At 42.5% G+C, this 19,068-nt stretch overlaps 1 protein-coding gene across 3 annotated transcripts in view; it reads left to right on the top strand.

Moving 5' to 3' along the window:
* Positions 1–19,068, top strand: part of mpp7a (MAGUK p55 scaffold protein 7a) — a 227,548-nt gene that overhangs the window by 149,014 nt on the left and 59,466 nt on the right. For all 3 annotated transcript variants that reach the window (XM_072451195.1, XM_072451194.1, XM_072451193.1), the window contains one exon: positions 18,362–18,532. In XM_072451195.1, coding sequence (XP_072307296.1) covers positions 18,362–18,532 — 171 coding nt within the window. The remainder of the gene's footprint in view (positions 1–18,361; positions 18,533–19,068) is intronic.

The raw sequence follows: 19,068 nt of genomic DNA, 5'->3' as shown, positions 1-19,068 counted from the left end.
TTTCATATTGGGTTTGTTTTTCTTCCATGCTTCTCTTAATGATGCAACGTCTGCATTGGTTGATGCCAGGAGCTAACCTTCAGTGGACTTGAGCAAGTGCCCAGGGATCAGCTTTTAGCCAAATACTATTCACAATTTAATATGAGAAGTTCAGATTTTACAGTTTCTTCAGGGAATAAAATAGGACTGCTTAGTTTATTTGTGTCAGACTGAGGTCACTTGTTGCAACAATTCTATAAACAAAGACTACTTTGAAGGGATCATAAATCAAATGTTTTTTGCTTGGATTATACAAATGGACTGGATCTAGTCAGTTTGCCATTTGCAGAGATGTTTAAATTAGTTCTAATAGACTAGACTAGATTAGATTAGATTAAAGCAGAGGGTCCATTGCACAATGCTGTGAATTGGACCTTATCTCCCCATTAGTGATGGGAATATCAGATCTCTGTCCGATATGATATGATATGACAAGGCAAGTTTATTTGTAGAGCACAATTCGTACACAAGGCAATTCAAAGTGATTCACACAACAGGAAGAACAAATAATAAAAATCACAATGACATGAAAGAAATCACAAAGCCTTCAATTCTATTCATTAAATGTAACTATTTTGCTGACATGAATCATACATTTTGTCCGTGCTTAGTGATAAGATAAGATAAGATAAGATATTCCTTTATTGTCCCACATGGGGAAATTTCATTGGTGCAACGCAGGTAGATACAGAAGAACAGATCACTTATAGGAAGTCTGAAAAACACTTTCAGTAGAAGATCTCCTATAAATAAATAAAAACTCCCATAGACAAATAAATACATAAATACCATTGCATGTGATCACGACAGTAATTGCACATGAATATGTGTCACGACAGCACATAGATTGCACATGAATTGCACATGAATTCCAACAGCAATTGCACATATGACAGAATTGCACATGGTTAGGTCAGTATTGCGAGTGTTCAGTACTAACAGTTTTTGTTATAAAGTCTGACAGCAGCAGGAAGGAAAGACCTACGGAACCTTTCCTTCACACAGCGAGGGTGGATCAGTCTCTCACTGAAGCTGCTCTCCAGAGCGGAGAGAGTGTCCTGCAGGGGGTGACACTCATGGTCCAGCATAGATGTGAATCTAGCCAGGACCCTCCTGTCCCCCACCTCCTGCACCGAGTCCAGAGCACAGCCCAGGACGGAGCTGGACTTCTTGATGACTCTGTCCAGCTTCTTCCTCTCCCTCTCTGTGATGCTGCTGCTCCAGCAGGCCACACCGTACAGGAGGGCTGATGCCACCACAGAGTCGTAGAAGGTCTTCAGGAGTGGCCCTGTCACTCCAAAAGACCTGAGTCTCCTCAGGAGGTAGAGCCGACTCTGGCTCTTCCTGTACAGTGTGTCCGTGTTATGAGTCCAGTCCAGTTTGTGGTTCAGATGAACACCCAGGTACTTGTATGAGTCCACTCTCTCAATGTCCCGTCCCTGGATGTTCACTGGTGAGGGGGCAGTGGGGTGGCGTCTGCGGAAATCCACCACCATCTCCTTGGTCTTCCCCGCGTTGATGAGGAGGTGGTTCCGCTGACACCAGTCCACAAAGTCCTGCGCCAGTCCTCTGTACTCCGCGTCATCGTCGTCCGTGATGAGTCCGATGATAGCAGAGTCGTCAGAGAACTTCTGCAGGACACAGCTGTCCGTGTCATGTCTGAAGTCTGCAGTGTAAAGGGTGAAGAGAAAGGGTGCGAGGACAGTGCCCTGGGGCGCCCCCACACTGCAGGTCCGAGTGTCAGACACACAGTTCCGGGCTCTCACAAACTGGGGTCGGTCTGTGAGGTAGTCCAGGATCCACTCTGCCAGGTCATACTCCACACCAGCCGTCTCCAGCTTGTCCCTCAGGAGCAGCGGCTGGATGGTGTTGAAGGCGCTGGAAAGATCGAAGAACAGAATCCTCACAGAGCTGCCAGGCTTTTCCAGGTGAGAGAGAGAGCGGTGCAGCAGGGAGATGACGGCGTCCTCCACTCCGATGCCAGACCGATATGCAAACTGCAGCGGGTCCATGGCTGAGCTCACGGTGGAGCGGAGGTGGTCCAGGACTAGCCGCTCCAGTGTCTTCATCAGGTGGGACGTGAGAGCCACTGGCCTGAAGCTGTTGAGGTCTTTGGGGCGCGGTGTCTTAGGCACAGGTACCAGACAGGAGGTCTTCCAGACCTGTGGTACCACCCTCAGCTTCAGGCTCATGTTGAAGACATGCTCCACAATCCGCCAGATGGAGAACCAAATCTATTGGATCACACTGGCAGACACTCCAGACAGTCTTTCCCATATTTCTTTGACATTGCCAGCGTGAGATGTGTCTCCGGAATGGGCACATCACTATTAGATGGACTCTTTCCCATGTTTGACCGTCCTTAGATGTCTGCCTCTGCACACGTCTGTGGTGAGCGTATTTACCGTATTTTCTGGACTATAAGTTGCACCTTTTTTCATTGTTTTGGCCGGGGTGCGACTTATACTTATATACTTGTACTCCGGAGTGACTTATATGTGATATTATTTGTTATTTTCACACTAGCTGAGTCGAAAGACAAAGTTCTCAATTTACTGATCAATCTAACAAGATCGCGGATACAAGCGGGCTAAATTAGTTTCCTCCGCTGGGCTCGGCGCTCCCTTAGAGATAGGGTGAGGAGCTCAGTCACACGGGATGAGCTCGGAGTAAAGCCGCTGCTCCTCCACATCAAGAGGAGCCAGCTCAGTTGGCTCGGGCGTCTGTTCCAAAATCCTCCTGGGCAGTTGTTTCAAGCGTGCCCCATCGGGAAGAGGCCCCAGGGAAGACCCAGGACATGCTGGAGGGACTATGTCTCTCAGCTGGCCTTGGGAATGTCTCGGGATCCTCCCGGAGGAGTTGGAGGAAGTGTCTGGGGAGGGGGAACTCTGGGAGTCCCTGCTTAAATGGCTGCCCCCACAGTGTTTGCTTTCACCCAAACGAGTGTTTGGATGTTCTAGTGGCACAAGAAGGGACCTATGACCGAAGACGTATTGTTTTTTTGGCTTTCGATAACATTTTTTCACTAGTTTATTATCTTTAATACCGATCTGATGCCCATCTAAATCTGTCAGGAATTTTCTTATTTTTTATGTTTTTTTTTATTAAGACAGTTTAGTATGATGCTGTGCCTTTGTAAACATAGATTGGCAATATGAATTCCATTTGGAGTAAATTATTGCCTACTTAAAGTAGCCCAATTATTTGTTTTTATGTTTTTACAATATCACTCCTCCACAGTACAGAGCATCACTCTCAGTAACTCAGAAACATTAGGTGATGTTTTGGCCCTTTTGGGCAATGTTTGTTTTATTATTTTCGTTTGAGGCCTGTAAAAAGGCAAGAAGCCTGAGCGAGCATGGCTACTTAATACGCATGTAAACCAAAGCATCAGCCCTGCTCCGCTGCCGATTTGACCAAAGTTTCCCTTTTAAGGCTCAGTGAAGACAACAAAGAGGTAAAACATCTGTCAATAATGTTTTAAGCTGCATAATAAACTGCATGTAGACTCCACTGCGCAACGTCAGCTTTGGATGAACTTGAATTGCCTGGAGATGCATCACTTTTCTACCAACACACTTAAATCTCAGATATTTGCTGTTTGGTGTAAAACTTTGATCTTATGCCAACCAGCTTAAGATTTTAACAGTTTTGACCTAAATTAATGAGTGAATAAATTAATTGAAATCATATTTGTAATAGTAACTATAAATTAATCAGAATTTTTTTTATGTATGCTTTATTATTTGAACTCCAGACTGACTTGGAGCCCAAATTAAAAGTAAAAGCCAATAATAAAATCAAGAATGAAACGCAAACAAGAAACTCCAACTCAGTTATGGCTGAGAAGAAGGCAGCTGGAATATCGATCATGTGTCACAACCAGTAACATCCAACTGACGGAAAAATGAACAGAGCTGTGACAGAACTCTGCACCATCATTCTCCAGACTCATATTTAGTTCTACTGCATACTCTGATTAAGATTAATATGTTTTTGCAAGAATCTGTGCGTATTTAGTTGTTGCATGTATACGGTTAGTCTCTGAATCTGCTTTCTAGGCATTCCATCCATAAACAGTTTAGAATCTCGTCTTTGGCCTTGTTTTTAAGCATCATCTCCTCAGCTGATGAGAGAAGCAGGAAAGCCGGCACTTAGCCTCACAAATGCTGGCTCAGAACGAGAACTTGGCATGTGGATGGTAACTTCAAGGACTTATGGCAGAAAAATGGCGTGTGTGTGTGTGTTTTTAAGCGTAAAAAGAATGAGGCATGGAGACGACTTTCCCCCGGCCCTGAGCGCGTTGGGATGAGACGCAGAGGAATAACAAGCTGGGCCCATCTCAGCCACAGGTTCAGAGTTGTGTTTCCATAACAGTTTGGAAACTGTTTAGAAGGTAGAGATCATACCAAGAATTCACTCTACATGTTTGACTGTCACAAAAATGAAGATTCAAGTCATTCTGTGAGTTCTCAAGTTGAGCATTGAGTTGTTGATTTATGTAATTCAACAACAGCAGAGATATATTTAAAGGACCTTGAAACTTGCTATAATAATTTACAATACAATGAATAAAAATGTTATAATTATTGGTAAAATAAAAAAAGTTAAAGGTGCGCTATGTACCTTTGCTCGTGGGGGTCATCTAACAGATTTTTTTCCATGGAGATGTTATTGCTTTGCCCGGATTATTTCAAATTATAATTTATGTACATTTATGTAAATATTGTTATTATGTCAAAACTAGTGTGCACAATTATAAAGCAAAAGGATTCAATAGATTATGTACAAGTTCTAGAGTTTGATGATCATAATCTCAGATGGTGGTCTATGTAATTTAAAACTCTGTTCCAGGTTGGTGCTGGTTCTGTGCTATATCAGCTTGGTTTTCCACCAAATAAGAGCGAGTGTGTGTTGTCATAGCAACACTGTTTACTAGCTAATAGTAAGCATTTGTTTTGTTTCATTCACCTAACTGATTTCCAGTTTTTGTTGTATTTCACCTAAAATTGATTATACTATTGGAGATGAGACTACTATTGATATATACTATACTATTGATTATGTATAAATAAGTTCTATCTATAATTTGTAGTTTTTATGTTTTAATATTTCATTGGTACTGGTTCTCATTTCTGGACCACCGCTTAAATGGTGGAAAACTGCAGACTGCTTCCTAAATGGGCACTGGCCCAGAACCGGCACTGACACCAGCTTGGTAGAAAAGGGGTATTTCTGAGGCTGTTGTGAAAAAATATTTATATTTCAAATATGAACCAAAATCCAGGTCAAGAATTCTTCAATCTGACAGTTAAACACCAAATTCTGACCTCTCTCCAGCTCAATTTTAAACTATAGACATTCTAGAATACTGTGATGTCATGGCTTATGGGTTAAGGAATTTCAAGTTTTTGACCTGGATTTTAATTTGAGATTTTAAGGTTTATTTTGCTGTATTTGTAGACAAGCAGGTGGCGCTGGCAGAGAAGTTAATCCGCACACGTTTAATAAAAATTATCACTATTCAAAATTATGACTAGATATAAGACTAAATTTCTTGGTTAATTTAAGACTGATTTTAGAAATGCTTGCAATGCATTCACGCTTGCACGTTTACCTCATCACAATTGGGACTAAACTAGTACTAAACCTGAAACTAAACCCGGATTATGTCAGGACTAAATGGGACCAAACCAAGTCCTAGGGCTTCACACTTCATTGAGGCCCTTGATATTCGTTTAATGTTATTACACTATATCCACATTCTTAGCTAGTGTCCAGGAGCATGAAATTATGCCCATTATTAAAATGATCTTTGGTGTGTGGTCAGTTTGTATAAGTCTACAGTAGTGTAGCATATGTGAGAATATGCCACTGGGCTAGATCAGAAGGTTCGACTCAGGGAGGTGCATGCAAGCAATAATACAAAAACTAGCGAATCAAAGTGCGGCTGTGCCTTATATATTTACAGTGACCAACATACCAATATTTACAATATATACAATCGCAGATTTCCAATGTTATACTGAAGCGTATTACAATTTCTGGTGGTATCAATAACAATCCAAGTTTCAATAATGTTCAGTGCAAGACATCCACGGTAGAAAGCACACACACTCATAGTAACACTTGCACATCTGAATGAAAATAGTACAAATGTCCATAAAAGAAGCAACCGAGTTCTTGTATTGTCCAAAAATATAGCGCTGTGACTGAGGGGAGAGGTCGCAAGGTGTGTGGTGTCTTTCAGGTGGGAGTGGACGGCTGAATCAGCCCCTACCATACCGCAGGTGGCTCATGTTGGAAAGTTTGTAGTTTTGTAATGTTCAGTGTTCAATTCTGGTTCTGGGTCCAGGCTGGTCTCAGCTCGCCATCAAGTTAATCCTTCGTTCTGGTACCCCACTGGGCACACCTGGCCTGCGATCAATAAACAGGTCCATCAGTGTAATACCCAACATTTAGCTAGCTTCTAGGTTCTTTGGTTCATCTCTTTAAATTACAAGTAATGCAGTAAATACTTATTACATTCAGTTGTACAAATACATTTAAATAAACACTTGAATAAATACCTGTTTAGATAAATAATCTGTTGGCACGGCAATGAATATATATATATATATCAATAATCAAAGCAATATACATCACAACAAGAAGACACAGACAGACAACTCAGACAGACTCACCAAATTCCACGTTTTCCTGCGCGCTACGAGTCCAGCATCAGCGGCGGTTGATAAACCGTCTATTAACATACACAAGTTTAAAACCGGCGACATTTAAGATGATTAAAAAGCGGGTGTTTGTTGCAAAGCGTACCTGGTTCAGCCATCCTGTCGCCTCTCCCAACACCGTGCCCGGAGAGGCACACAGGAAGCTGATATTGAACCGGCAAGTGCGTGATTGGCTAAAGTGACGCAGTGCGTGTGTGACGCGCAACATACGTAAACCACGTGACAAGAAGGGGTATTGGGAGTTGTAGTTTGTTTTCCTATTTGCAATAAAAGTACGTGGGTTACAGTAGCTCACAGTGTGGAAATTCCTCTCGTCCTCTTCATCCCTCTATCTGTGTGTTACAGCATTTAACCACAGCCCCTAATGCCGAACCTGAGGCTTTCCTAATCCTCAACTTTCATCACCTCTAAATTCAACTCTCTCTTCATTAGGCCTCGGGAGTGAGGAGGAACCAAGAAAATAGTCTGGCCAGCACATTATATATTTTTAGGTAAAGATAAAGGCAACTGTGGTATTGTGCTCAAGATTACAAATTATATCAAAAATAGATAAAAGTAGCTTATCCAAACCTTAAATCTCAGGTCTGTACTGTTAGTGGCTAACAAGTTTTTTTAGTTTGTATGTTTTATTTGCTCCTTCCAGGTCATAAGCACATATTTACCCAGGGTTTTCTAAATGTGACTGACTGTGGATAAACCAGTTAGAAGTTTACCTGGAGACATTTTGAGTTATTCACAGATTCTGAAAGTGTGAATTCAAAGCTATGCAATGATGTCTCACTCATGCACATCTGATAATATTTGAGTAAGTTGTGGTCATTTGAATGTATATAACTCTCAAAACCTTTCACTGAGAAAACGGGGCTCAAAGTTTTTCACCTGAGTGAGCCCAGAGTCACAGGGGGGCTCATTTGCATCTCATTGGAATAAGCCCTCCCCCCTGTCACACTGACTGCACCTTCCCCCTACAGCTGCTGTTATTGATGTAGTGTTATTTTCATGAATTAGAAGTTACTATATTAAAATGGAAATACTTGGATTACAAAAAGCCCTGAGTAGCATCAAATAATCAGAATCAGAATAGGGTTTATTGCCATTTGTCGATAAACAGAATTTACAGGTGATTCAGTGCATAATAAAAATGTATTAATCCAAGAATGTGAAAGTTATTTTCACGTTAACAAATCACATCTCTACCAGAAGTCGGAGTTGAATTTAAATATTTACTTTTGATTCAGCATCGGGGGGATTAGCCAACTTTTGATTTCATGAAAACTAAACAACACTAAACCGCAAAGCACCATAAAACACACACAAAGCACGACCCACACAACCCATGGGTCAAGAAATACTGCATAATTATATGATTTGTACAGAACAACGCGATAAACGCGAAAAATAACCCGATAACATGGTGATAACAAAGTTTAGCTTTCAACTTAGCCCCACGGCCCGGAGCTAAACGGCGGTTTAGCCTCAAAAACTAACGCAAAGCACCATAAAATACACAAAAAGCATGCATGCAGACATTATACCATGCCAAAACAGCTAGTTTCAAGAGACTACGTGATGTTGATTTTTCAGCAAGTAGTCACATTAAGCCCGTATTTATTATGCAGAGTGCACTGAAGCAGCGTGTTAGCTTAGCATTGCTCCGTCTCTGCTCAGGTGCCCGAGGCAAAAGTGAAGAGGCTAAAGTGACATCACGAGACCTCCTTAAAACACAGCGTTAAAGCAATACTTTAGAGTAAAAGTACCTCAGTTCCGTTGCAATGCAGTCCAGGGAATCATAAACTCTGGAGAAAGTCTGGAGGAATGAATAATGTCTCTGATGAGTTGTGTAGCTGCTGCTGAATCAGTAGCCATGTGGTTCGCAGCTGATTGGTGGAAAAATATCAACAATGCGCTAGCTAGAAAAAGGTGACGCCCCCCAGGAGCTCTGGAAAAAGACCTGAAAACTACCCATTTTTAACAGCTTAATGTATACGTTTAAGACAACCAATAGTGTTATCTGAAGCACACAGGGGCTCCTTCATAACTTGAACTTGCACATTCTGCAAAAAAAAACGAAAATCACACATTTAAAAAAAAAAAAAATCTTATTTTCGCTTAATCTCTGTTTGGTCCAGGCCAACTTGTAACGGCTTTTACGGTGCTCCATCACAAATGTCTTCCATTTGACTGTAAGGTTGTGTACAGGAACCTCCGGCATCACATTACTCTCAGTATATTTCCATTAGGCTTCATATTCTGAATCGCACCAGTACAGCAATGCTTTGAAATAGTCATTTTTAAGACAAGGTAAATCCAAGCCACCTTTTTCTTTTGATACTTGTAGGTTTTTAACCTGATAGTTTATTTTCTTTGCCATACAAATCTTGAGACTTTTTTATTCCTTACATCAAAAACCCAGTTGGGGGTGGAAATTTGGAGAGTCTGGAATAAACAGGAATCTGGGCAAAACCTTTATTTTAACAGTTTCAATCCTTTGACTTAGACTTAAGTATGGGATAAGTGTCCAATGATCAATCAAGGTCTTTCTTTATGGTGGCAAAAAAGCTTTTTTTGTCTAAAATTGTTGACAAATATTAATGGAAAACTACACAAAAAAGTCTCTACTTGGCTTCAACTAAGCTTAAAGGTACAAGCCTCCTACTGAATGACTGCTGCATTGGTGATGATCTTTCAGCTGCATCACAGTATTTAAACCCAACTGATGCAGTAAATGGCTTCACATTTCTGAAATAACCATGTGGAAAGACGAATCACGTGGTCATGGAAAAGATGTCGGTGTGTTTGAAAAGTGTTTGGGTTGCTCAAGCAGCGAAAACAGGAGGAACAGAAACTAATGTACCACAGACCTAGAAAGACCTAGACAGGCCAGAAAGTGTCTGTCATTACTTCCGGTCGTCATGTGACCGCATGCCCACAGGTGTCGCCTGCTGGTCCGGGTGCCTGTGCTGTTCCCAGGCCTCTCCACTTTCCAGCGCTCATCTGTACTTTTATGACAATAATGTGTGTTCTGTCTTTACGTTCTCTTCAGGATGCAGGGTCACTTTTAATCTCAGGATGTCAGTGGGCAGTTTATGCTCCTTTTTGCAAGGGCCCCAGAGTGCTGAGTTTCCGACATGGCTGTGAGTCATTATCAGACTGCTTTCCTTTGGAGCATTTTGGAGCACTATTGTGTCTTCATGCTCAGAGCCTGGTTCACAGCTACAAGAGCTGCTGACCGGAACATTACAAATGTTTTCTTAATAAATGAAAACCGTCTTGTACCTCAGTTTTACATAATAATCATGAAGCCGATCTCAGACCTTGCTAAAGCTAGAGCAAACAAATACTACTATTTATATTGTTGGCTTTTTCTGGATTTATTTCCCTTCTGTGCACACCTACTCCACATTTTAACATCTTAAAGCAGAACTACCCAAGTAACTCTGGTGGTAGTGTTCCCCCAGCAGCTCCCTTGTAAAATAATATAGGGTTAGGGTCAGAAAAATGGTGGACCTCAGACTCTCTATAATCACACTTAGTCCAGTCGTGTAGTGTGGACCTCAGACTCTCTCTAATCACACTCAGTCCAGTCGTGTAGTGTGGACCTCAGACTCTATATAATCACACTCAGTCCAGTCGTGTAGTGTGGACCTCAGACTCTCTATAATCACACTCAGTCCAGTCGTGTAGTGTGGACCTCAGACTCTCTATAATCACACTCAGTCCAGTCGTGTAGTGTGGACCTCAGACTCTCTATAATCACACTCAGTCCAGTCGTGTAGTGTGGACCTCAGACTCTCTATAATCACACTCAGTCCAGTCGTGTAGTGTGGACCTCAGACTCTCTATAATCACACTCAGTTCAGTCGTGTAGTGTGGACCTCAGACTCTCTATAATCACACTCAGTCCAGTCGTGTAGTGTGGACCTCAGACTCTGTAATCACACTCAGTCCAGTCGTGTAGTGTGGACCTCAGACTCTCTATAATCACACTCAGTCCAGTCGTGTAGTGTGGACCTCAGACTCTCTATAATCACACTCAGTCCAGTCGTGTAGTGTGGACCTCAGACTCTCTATAATCACACTCAGTCCAGTCGTGTAGTGTGGACCTCAGACTCTCTATAATCACACTCAGTCCAGTCGTGTAGTGTGGACCTCAGACTCTCTATAATCACACTCAGTCCAGTCGTGTAGTGTGGACCTCAGACTCTCTATAATCACACTCAGTCCAGTCGTGTAGTGTGGACCTCAGACTCTCTATAATCACACTCAGTCCAGTCGTGTAGTGTGGACCTCAGACTCTATAATCACACTCAGTCCAGTCGTGTAGTGTGGACCTCAGACTCTATATAATCACACTCAGTCCAGTCGTGTAGTGTGGACCTCAGACTCTCTATAATCACACTCAGTCCAGTCGTGTAGTGTGGACCTCAGACTCTATAATCACACTCAGTCCAGTCGTGTAGTGTGGACCTCAGACTCTATATAATCACACTCAGTCCAGTCGTGTAGTGTGGACCTCAGACTCTATATAATCACACTCAGTCCAGTCGTGTAGTGTGGACCTCAGACTCTCTATAATCACACTGAGTTCAGTCGTGTAGTGTGGACCTCAGACTCTATATAATCACACTCAGTCCAGTCGTGTAGTGTGGACCTCAGACTCTCTATAATCACACTCAGTTCAGTCGTGTAGTGTGGACCTCAGACTCTCTGTAATCACACTCAGTCCAGTCGTGTAGTGTGGACCTCAGACTCTCTATAATCACACTCAGTCCAGTCGTGTAGTGTGGACCTCAGACTCTATATAATCACACTCAGTCCAGTCGTGTAGTGTGGACCTCAGACTCTCTATAATCACACTGAGTTCAGTCGTGTAGTGTGGACCTCAGACTCTATATAATCACACTCAGTCCAGTCGTGTAGTGTGGACCTCAGACTCTCTATAATCACACTGAGTTCAGTCGTGTAGTGTGGACCTCAGACTCTATATAATCACACTCAGTCCAGTCGTGTAGTGTGGACCTCAGACTCTCTATAATCACACTCAGTTCAGTCGTGTAGTGTGGACCTCAGACTCTCTGTAATCACACTCAGTCCAGTCGTGTAGTGTGGACCTCAGACTCTCTATAATCACACTCAGTCCAGTCGTGTAGTGTGGACCTCAGACTCTATATAATCACACTCAGTCCAGTCGTGTAGTGTGGACCTCAGACTCTATATAATCACACTCAGTCCAGTCGTGTAGTGTGGACCTCAGACTCTCTATAATCACACTCAGTCCAGTCGTGTAGTGTGGACCTCAGACTCTATATAATCACACTCAGTTCAGTCGTGTAGTGTGGACCTCAGACTCTCTATAATCACACTCAGTCCAGTCGTGTAGTGTGGACCTCAGACTCTATAATCACACTCAGTCCAGTCGTGTAGTGTGGACCTCAGACTCTATATAATCACACTCAGTCCAGTCGTGTAGTGTGGACCTCAGACTCTATATAATCACACTCAGTCCAGTCGTGTAGTGTGGACCTCAGACTCTATAATCACACTCAGTTCAGTCGTGTAGTGTGGACCTCAGACTCTCTATAATCACACTCAGTTCAGTCGTGTAGTGTGGACCTCAGACTCTATATAATCACACTCAGTCCAGTCGTGTAGTGTGGACCTCAGACTCTCTATAATCACACTCAGTTCAGTCGTGTAGTGTGGACCTCAGACTCTCTATAATCACACTCAGTCCAGTCGTGTAGTGTGGACCTCAGACTCTCTATAATCACACTCAGTTCAGTCGTGTAGTGTGGACCTCAGACTCTCTGTAATCACACTCAGTCCAGTCGTGTAGTGTGGACCTCAGACTCTCTATAATCACACTCAGTCCAGTCGTGTAGTGTGGACCTCAGACTCTATATAATCACACTCAGTCCAGTCGTGTAGTGTGGACCTCAGACTCTATAATCACACTCAGTTCAGTCGTGTAGTGTGGACCTCAGACTCTCTGTAATCACACTCAGTCCAGTCGTGTAGTGTGGACCTCAGACTCTCTATAATCACACTCAGTCCAGTCATGTAGTGTGGACCTCAGACTCTATATAATCACACTCAGTCCAGTTGTGTAGTGTGGACCTCAGACTCTATATAATCACACTCAGTCCAGTCGTGTAGTGTGGACCTCAGACTCTATATAATCACACTCAGTCCAGTCGTGTAGTGTGGACGTGTAGTGTGGACCTCAGACTCTATATAATCACACTCAGTCCAGTCGTGTCGTGTGCACCTCAGACTCTATATAATCACACTCAGTCCAGTTGTGTAGTGTGGACCTCAGACTCTATAATCACATTCAGTTCAGTCGTGTAGTGTGGACCTCAGACTCTCTATAATCACACTCAGTCCAGTCGTGTAGTGTGGACCTCAGACTCTATAATCACACTCAGTCCAGTTGTGTAGTGTGGACCTCAGACTCTATATAATCACACTCAGTCCAGTCGTGTAGTGTGGACCTCAGACTCTATATAATCACACTCAGTCCAGTCGTGTAGTGTGGACCTCAGACTCTCTATAATCACACTCAGTCCAGTCGTGTAGTGTGGACCTCAGACTCTCTATAATCACACTCAGTTCAGTCGTGTAGTGTGGACCTCAGACTCTATAATCACATTCAGTTCAGTCGTGTAGTGTGGACCTCAGACTCTCTATAATCACACAAGAGCAGTGTAGTCCTGTTTTGTTCAGTGCCCTCATCTCACTAAAGTAAGATAAGATATTCCTTTATTGTCCCACATGGGGAAATTTCATTGGTGCAACGCAGGTAGATACAGAGGTAGATACAGAAGAACATATCATTTATAGGAAGTCTGAAAGTGTTTGAAGCTTTATGTAAGATACAAATATTGATTTTTATATATTAACTTTTATTTGATCAGATAAGCCCCCAAGCTACTTTCAATATCATTACCAAGAGAGGTGTATACAGTTTTTTTTTTTTAATAACTCAAATGTAAACATGTGTTTGGCATACTACTTATGTTTTAATAGTCAGTTTAAAGTTGAGGTAAGGCCTCATTCAATGTAAAGCGCACCTTTTTTACCTCAACATTTTAAAGAAAACTTAAATCTGAACTGCTGAACTAATAGAAGAACATAACATGCATAATGGAACATTTCTGTAGAGGTTTAAACTACAGGAAAAGTTCCTTGCCATTTGCCCTGCCTTGTGCAGCCATTTAGAAAGTCACAAGATTTGGGGCTTTCAAAAATGCAAATCTTGATGCGAGCGCCAGCAACACTGTTATTTCACTCTTGATTTTGCCAAGAGCACAGTTTATTTTCACAATCAAGAGCACAGCGTTGGTAGACTCGAGTGCGCTGGTCCTGACTTCCATAAAAGTTACCGGTTTCAAGTGCACAAACGCACCTGCTGCTTCAGTAAATGGAAACCGCAGCAGACAGGAGGATGAATGACCTCTGCAGAATTAGTAATGCCTAATTAGCGGGAGCGTGTTTGTCTTATGATAAACGAGCGGCCGCATTGTCCTCCTGGTTTCCCTTTTATCCGCCTGCTCTGTTTACCACGCCGATGCCATGTGGTCTGTGTTGGACGTGCGCTTTTCCACTGTGGAGGTGAGGTGCAGACGAGGATTGACCCACACCGCAGATGGCACAGATATCCAGAGCCACAGTGGAACAACCTTGTCTTCCTGGTAACGAGATCCGCAGCGTGTATGGATGTGTGTTTGTGGAATCTTTCAGAACCTTCTCCTCCCGATTAGCATTTATAACTCTTTGCAGCTTATTATGGACGTGTTTGGAAAGGCGAGCCGCGGTAATCACAGGAGCACGGTGGAAAATAAGAAGGCACCAGCAGCGAGTTTTGTCGGTGTAGTCATTTTCACATTTCCCTAATCCTGTGTGCCACCTAGGGTCATGTTTCTGAGCTTTTCGTTACTTAATTTATTACTCATTAGGAAGGAAGGAAAAGATTGTATGTAGTTTATCATTAGTGGTAATTAAATTCTGTATGATTCTTGTTGAATGAGGAAACCAGTGACTGAGCATCTCAAAGACTTTTAGTCCTTATTAATTCAGGTTTTAGATTAGATCCACTAAGACTTGTGAGTTTGTGAAATTTGGGTTGGCCCCAATTTGTCGTTTATAATTAGTGTTGTCATGATATGTAATATGAGGGCTGAAAATGAATCAATGAATTGCAATTAATCAGTTAATGAGATAATCGTCAACTAATTTAGTTATTAAATAATTGTTATCTGAACAGCCTTCAAAACATATGCTTTAGATTTATCAGCTCAAATTTGGTAAAAAAAAACATTAGGGGATTAGGGGAACACGGTTCACCTAATCTAAACTAGATTCATTGAAATACTTATACTAGTTCTGATATCGATCAAGACCAAGACCTAAACTATTGTGTCCCATTTTGTCTGTTTGGGGGATTCTTTTTTAGTATCAATACTTGTTCAAATGAGTTTTAGTATCTGAATTTGATACTTTTAACAATCCTTATTCATCATAACAATCAAAGCAGCAAAGTGCAGATTTAAGAAACGATATGAGAGCCTAGAACCAAGCTGCGAAATAGACGGGGGGCCCGGGGCTCGCAAGCAGTTGAATCTCCGGCGGGCCCGCGGTTTGAAATAGGAGGGGGCCCGCCGTGCCCCTCCTCGAAAAAATCAAGATTTAACTAGTAATTTGGCCATATTCGGGACATTTTCATCGCTTAAGTTTCATTTTGCCAGACATGCCCACTTCGCACGTCTTCTCGCTTCTCATTGGCCGAGCGGTCTCTGTGATGTAATATCGACGAAAGCGGGCATCTGATTGGCTGCTCCGCTCGTGTTGCGTTCACGTGTCCTCGGAAATGCGCGGTCTAATTTTCGGGGCAATGTATATATGTTAGTAGTTTATTTTGTAGGACGTGATTTCATATATTCTACAAGATCTCCTTGTGTCAAATGCTGTAAACAGTATTTATTTTGTATATAAGAAACATTATTATATTGAATTAAAGGCGGTATGGACGATTTTTCGGCGATTTGAGAACGCAGGCGGAAGTGCGCATGCGCCCTCCCCCGTGCGGACTGATACAACACACACGTGCGTTTGTTTATTAGCGCGATGGATCGCATCGCATCTCTCGTCTCCCGTAGATTTCTGTCCACTTCTGCGTCAGCTCGAACTGTCTTTCTCCGTCTTCATTTTGCCCCGTACACTGAGGGAACTATATTATGATAGATCCATGCGCTTAGGCACGCGGAAACGTGGGGACGAGCCTGACGCGGCTGCAGGTGAGCGGTAGGTGCGTTTTATGATTGATACGTGGCAGGATTAATGATTTATCCACGCCACGAGGAAATATGATAAAAAATTTGCTGAAAAAAATTGTCCATACCATCTTTAAACAGTTTTAAAGATCATGATCTCTGGTTTATATGATTCAATATTTGTGCTCTTCATATCAAATAACAGATAAAAGTACTTTAAATTGTTTTACATGCTAATAACCAGGTTTAAAACAACACATGTATCTTGTTCTTATGACGCCGCGATGCCTCGCGCGCTTGTGGACCCCTGAAATTGCTTGGGGGGGGGCCCTAACTTTGAAAATCTATTTCTCAGCCTGCTAGAACACAAGTGTATTCTCTTTTGCCAACCAGCAAGGAGGTTGTGGATGTCCTCCCTCTATTCTCCACTAAGACCCTTATACCCCAAAAAGATACCATTACTCGTTCCTGAATCTTTATGCATACCTAATAAGTCTAGCTTATTGAGTGTGCTTGTTTTATGGAACAGCCCCTTGGACACGGCTCTGGTGTAAACCTGTAAATCTAAAACACTGCAGGAGAAACGCCTGTGCAGCTGTGAAAGTGATGGTCGATTTGGAACTGCTGAGAATAAACTGGAAAGTTGTTCAGCCACGGAACTGTGATTTTATTTTACCACCAATATCGTGTCTTGATTAAAAGTAATAAAATGTATGAAAACTTTAGTGCGCACATTTCACAAAGACCTTTTCTCAGACTTGGAGTAAAATGTCACAAGGGGAACGAGTGAGTAAGATGTTGGAAAGGCCAGTGTCAGTCTTTCACCTACAGCGTGGAGAGCTGTCCTGAAGCAGAGCAGGTCCTGGTGAGGCTCAAACATCGTAAATCTGCACAGCTGTGGGCCACCGGGTATCGTTTGGGCTAATATACATATACAATATACAATATACAATACGTAGATGAGTTACTGAAAGATTGATTCATTGTACATTGCCATCACCTGTGTGAATGTGGTCTGTGTGATTGGTGTTTGGAGCATGGATCAATAATATGAACTGGCTAAGAGTGTGTATGAGAGTGTGACCATGGCCACTTCAGAGGTACTGCTCTTCCGGACATGGACTTGTGGATTGTCATCGCGCTGATCAGTCAGAACTGATAACTGTGCTTGTATCAATTATTGTAGAAAAAATTCAGTTGTCTCATCTGGACTCATCCAAGAGTCATTCTCAATCTCCGAATCGAGTCTGGCAACTCTCTGTGTAGGCCCTGCCCACCGGGTGATGTCGGCTCTTGTGTTTCTGGGTTACTGGCCTAAGTGTATGCCCTGCTGTGTGGTGCATTAAAAACAATGTGTGTTGTGGGGTTTTGATTGTGAATGATAATTCCCTATCAGCAGGTCTGCTCCTTGCTTATCCTAGAGTAATTTTTTTTGTCTAATGTGTTTCTTATGCTGAGCGATGCATTAACAAGACAAGAGGATGTGTCCTGGTGTTGGCAGGAATTCACCCACAGGATCACTTCATGTCTAGGTTAATTCAAGATTTATCCAACAAAGAACAATGTAATAGGGTGGCAACAGTCAGCAGTAATGTATTTGTTTTTTGATAGGATTTTTAATCATAACTAGCATAACAACCTGTCAAAGCCTGATCTCGTCAGTTCTCGGAAGCTAAGAAAGTATGGGCCTGGTTAGTACTTTAATGGGAGACCACTGAAACACCAGGTGCCACAAGGGGCAGTAGTGCATACTGTCGGTGTGTCCTTGTGCAAGACACTTGACCCACTTTCCCTCCAGTGTCCATGTATTCTGGTGTATGAATGAGTGTGTTTGTGAGAGTGAATGTGGGACAACGGATGGAAATGAGCCCATGGCTACAATTCAGCATGTTTACAGTATGTGTATCATGTATGTTCATTAACATGCATTCTCCCACCAAATAAACAAAAAATAACGGGAAGTTACAGGGGATGTGGGCGGGGAGAGGCGAAAACGGGAATTAGGTGTGCACTCGGCCTCAGTTGCAGGACAATACAGAAGTACTAAAACATGCACGAATCAAACTAAATACCAACTCTGAGTAAACTACTAATGACAGAACACTGTTGTTACAAGGTTAAATCTAATTGTGATCTAATCCCTGTGGCGATATGTTCTTTTGGTGACACTCCAACCAGGCCGACCACAGAGTGTGTGTCAGGTGTATTTTCAATAAGTGCAATACCGTATAACGCTGCAAAACTAATTACGTAATTGATCTAGTTTATGTTCTCGCTGATCCAGAAAATAATAATACATTGTTGTGTTTTTATCTGCAGCGGGCTTCAGGAGGAGCTTCCGTCTGAGCAGGAGGGACAAGAAGACCAACAAGTCCATGTACGAGTGTAAGAAGAGCGAGCTGTACGACACCGCGGATGTTCCCACGTACGAGGAGGTGACGCAGTACCGCAGGCAGACCAGGGCCAAACACAGGCTGGTGGTGTTTGTGGGTAAGACCATGTTAGCTACTCTATCAACCTCAAGCAATGTAAGGCATTTGAATTGTTTTTTTCTTCGCACTCAGAACTGTGCGTTCCAAGCATAGTTACTCTGACTGCAGAGAACTAGATAATCTATGGTTCAGTAAAGAATCCCTTGTTTTCTCGAGAACATACAGGTTTTTATTTAACCTTTATCCAACCTTTATTTTATGGTGGATTTAGCCAATAATTATCAATTTATAACATTCAATCATGGTTGCAACATCTTCGTATGTCTATATGCAGCTAAAATACGACTATGAATAAGGTCCTTGTGTGCTTGGATAGGCCACAGCTACAATATTTGGGGAATCATAGACACTTCAAGCTCTATTAGCTCTACAAGGTGACAACTCTGTTCTTTCTAAACCCCAAACCCCCTGGCCTCTGCCTTAATTTGTGACTTCAGTCCTTTTTCATCCAGTCCTCTCCCCTGTCACTACTCCGCTTCACTTTCCCTCACCTCCTGCCTCACACGCAGCTCTCCATAAGCCTGGAACTCGGCA

This window comes from Eucyclogobius newberryi, unplaced genomic scaffold (genome assembly GCF_026437365.1).
Source record: "Eucyclogobius newberryi isolate DKJ021-1_F unplaced genomic scaffold, fEucNew1.0.hap1 SCAF_18, whole genome shotgun sequence".
Lineage (NCBI taxonomy): Eukaryota > Metazoa > Chordata > Actinopteri > Gobiiformes > Gobiidae > Eucyclogobius > Eucyclogobius newberryi.
The sequence above is the reverse complement of the archived record's forward strand: the minus strand, read 5'-3'. Positions and strand labels throughout refer to the sequence as shown.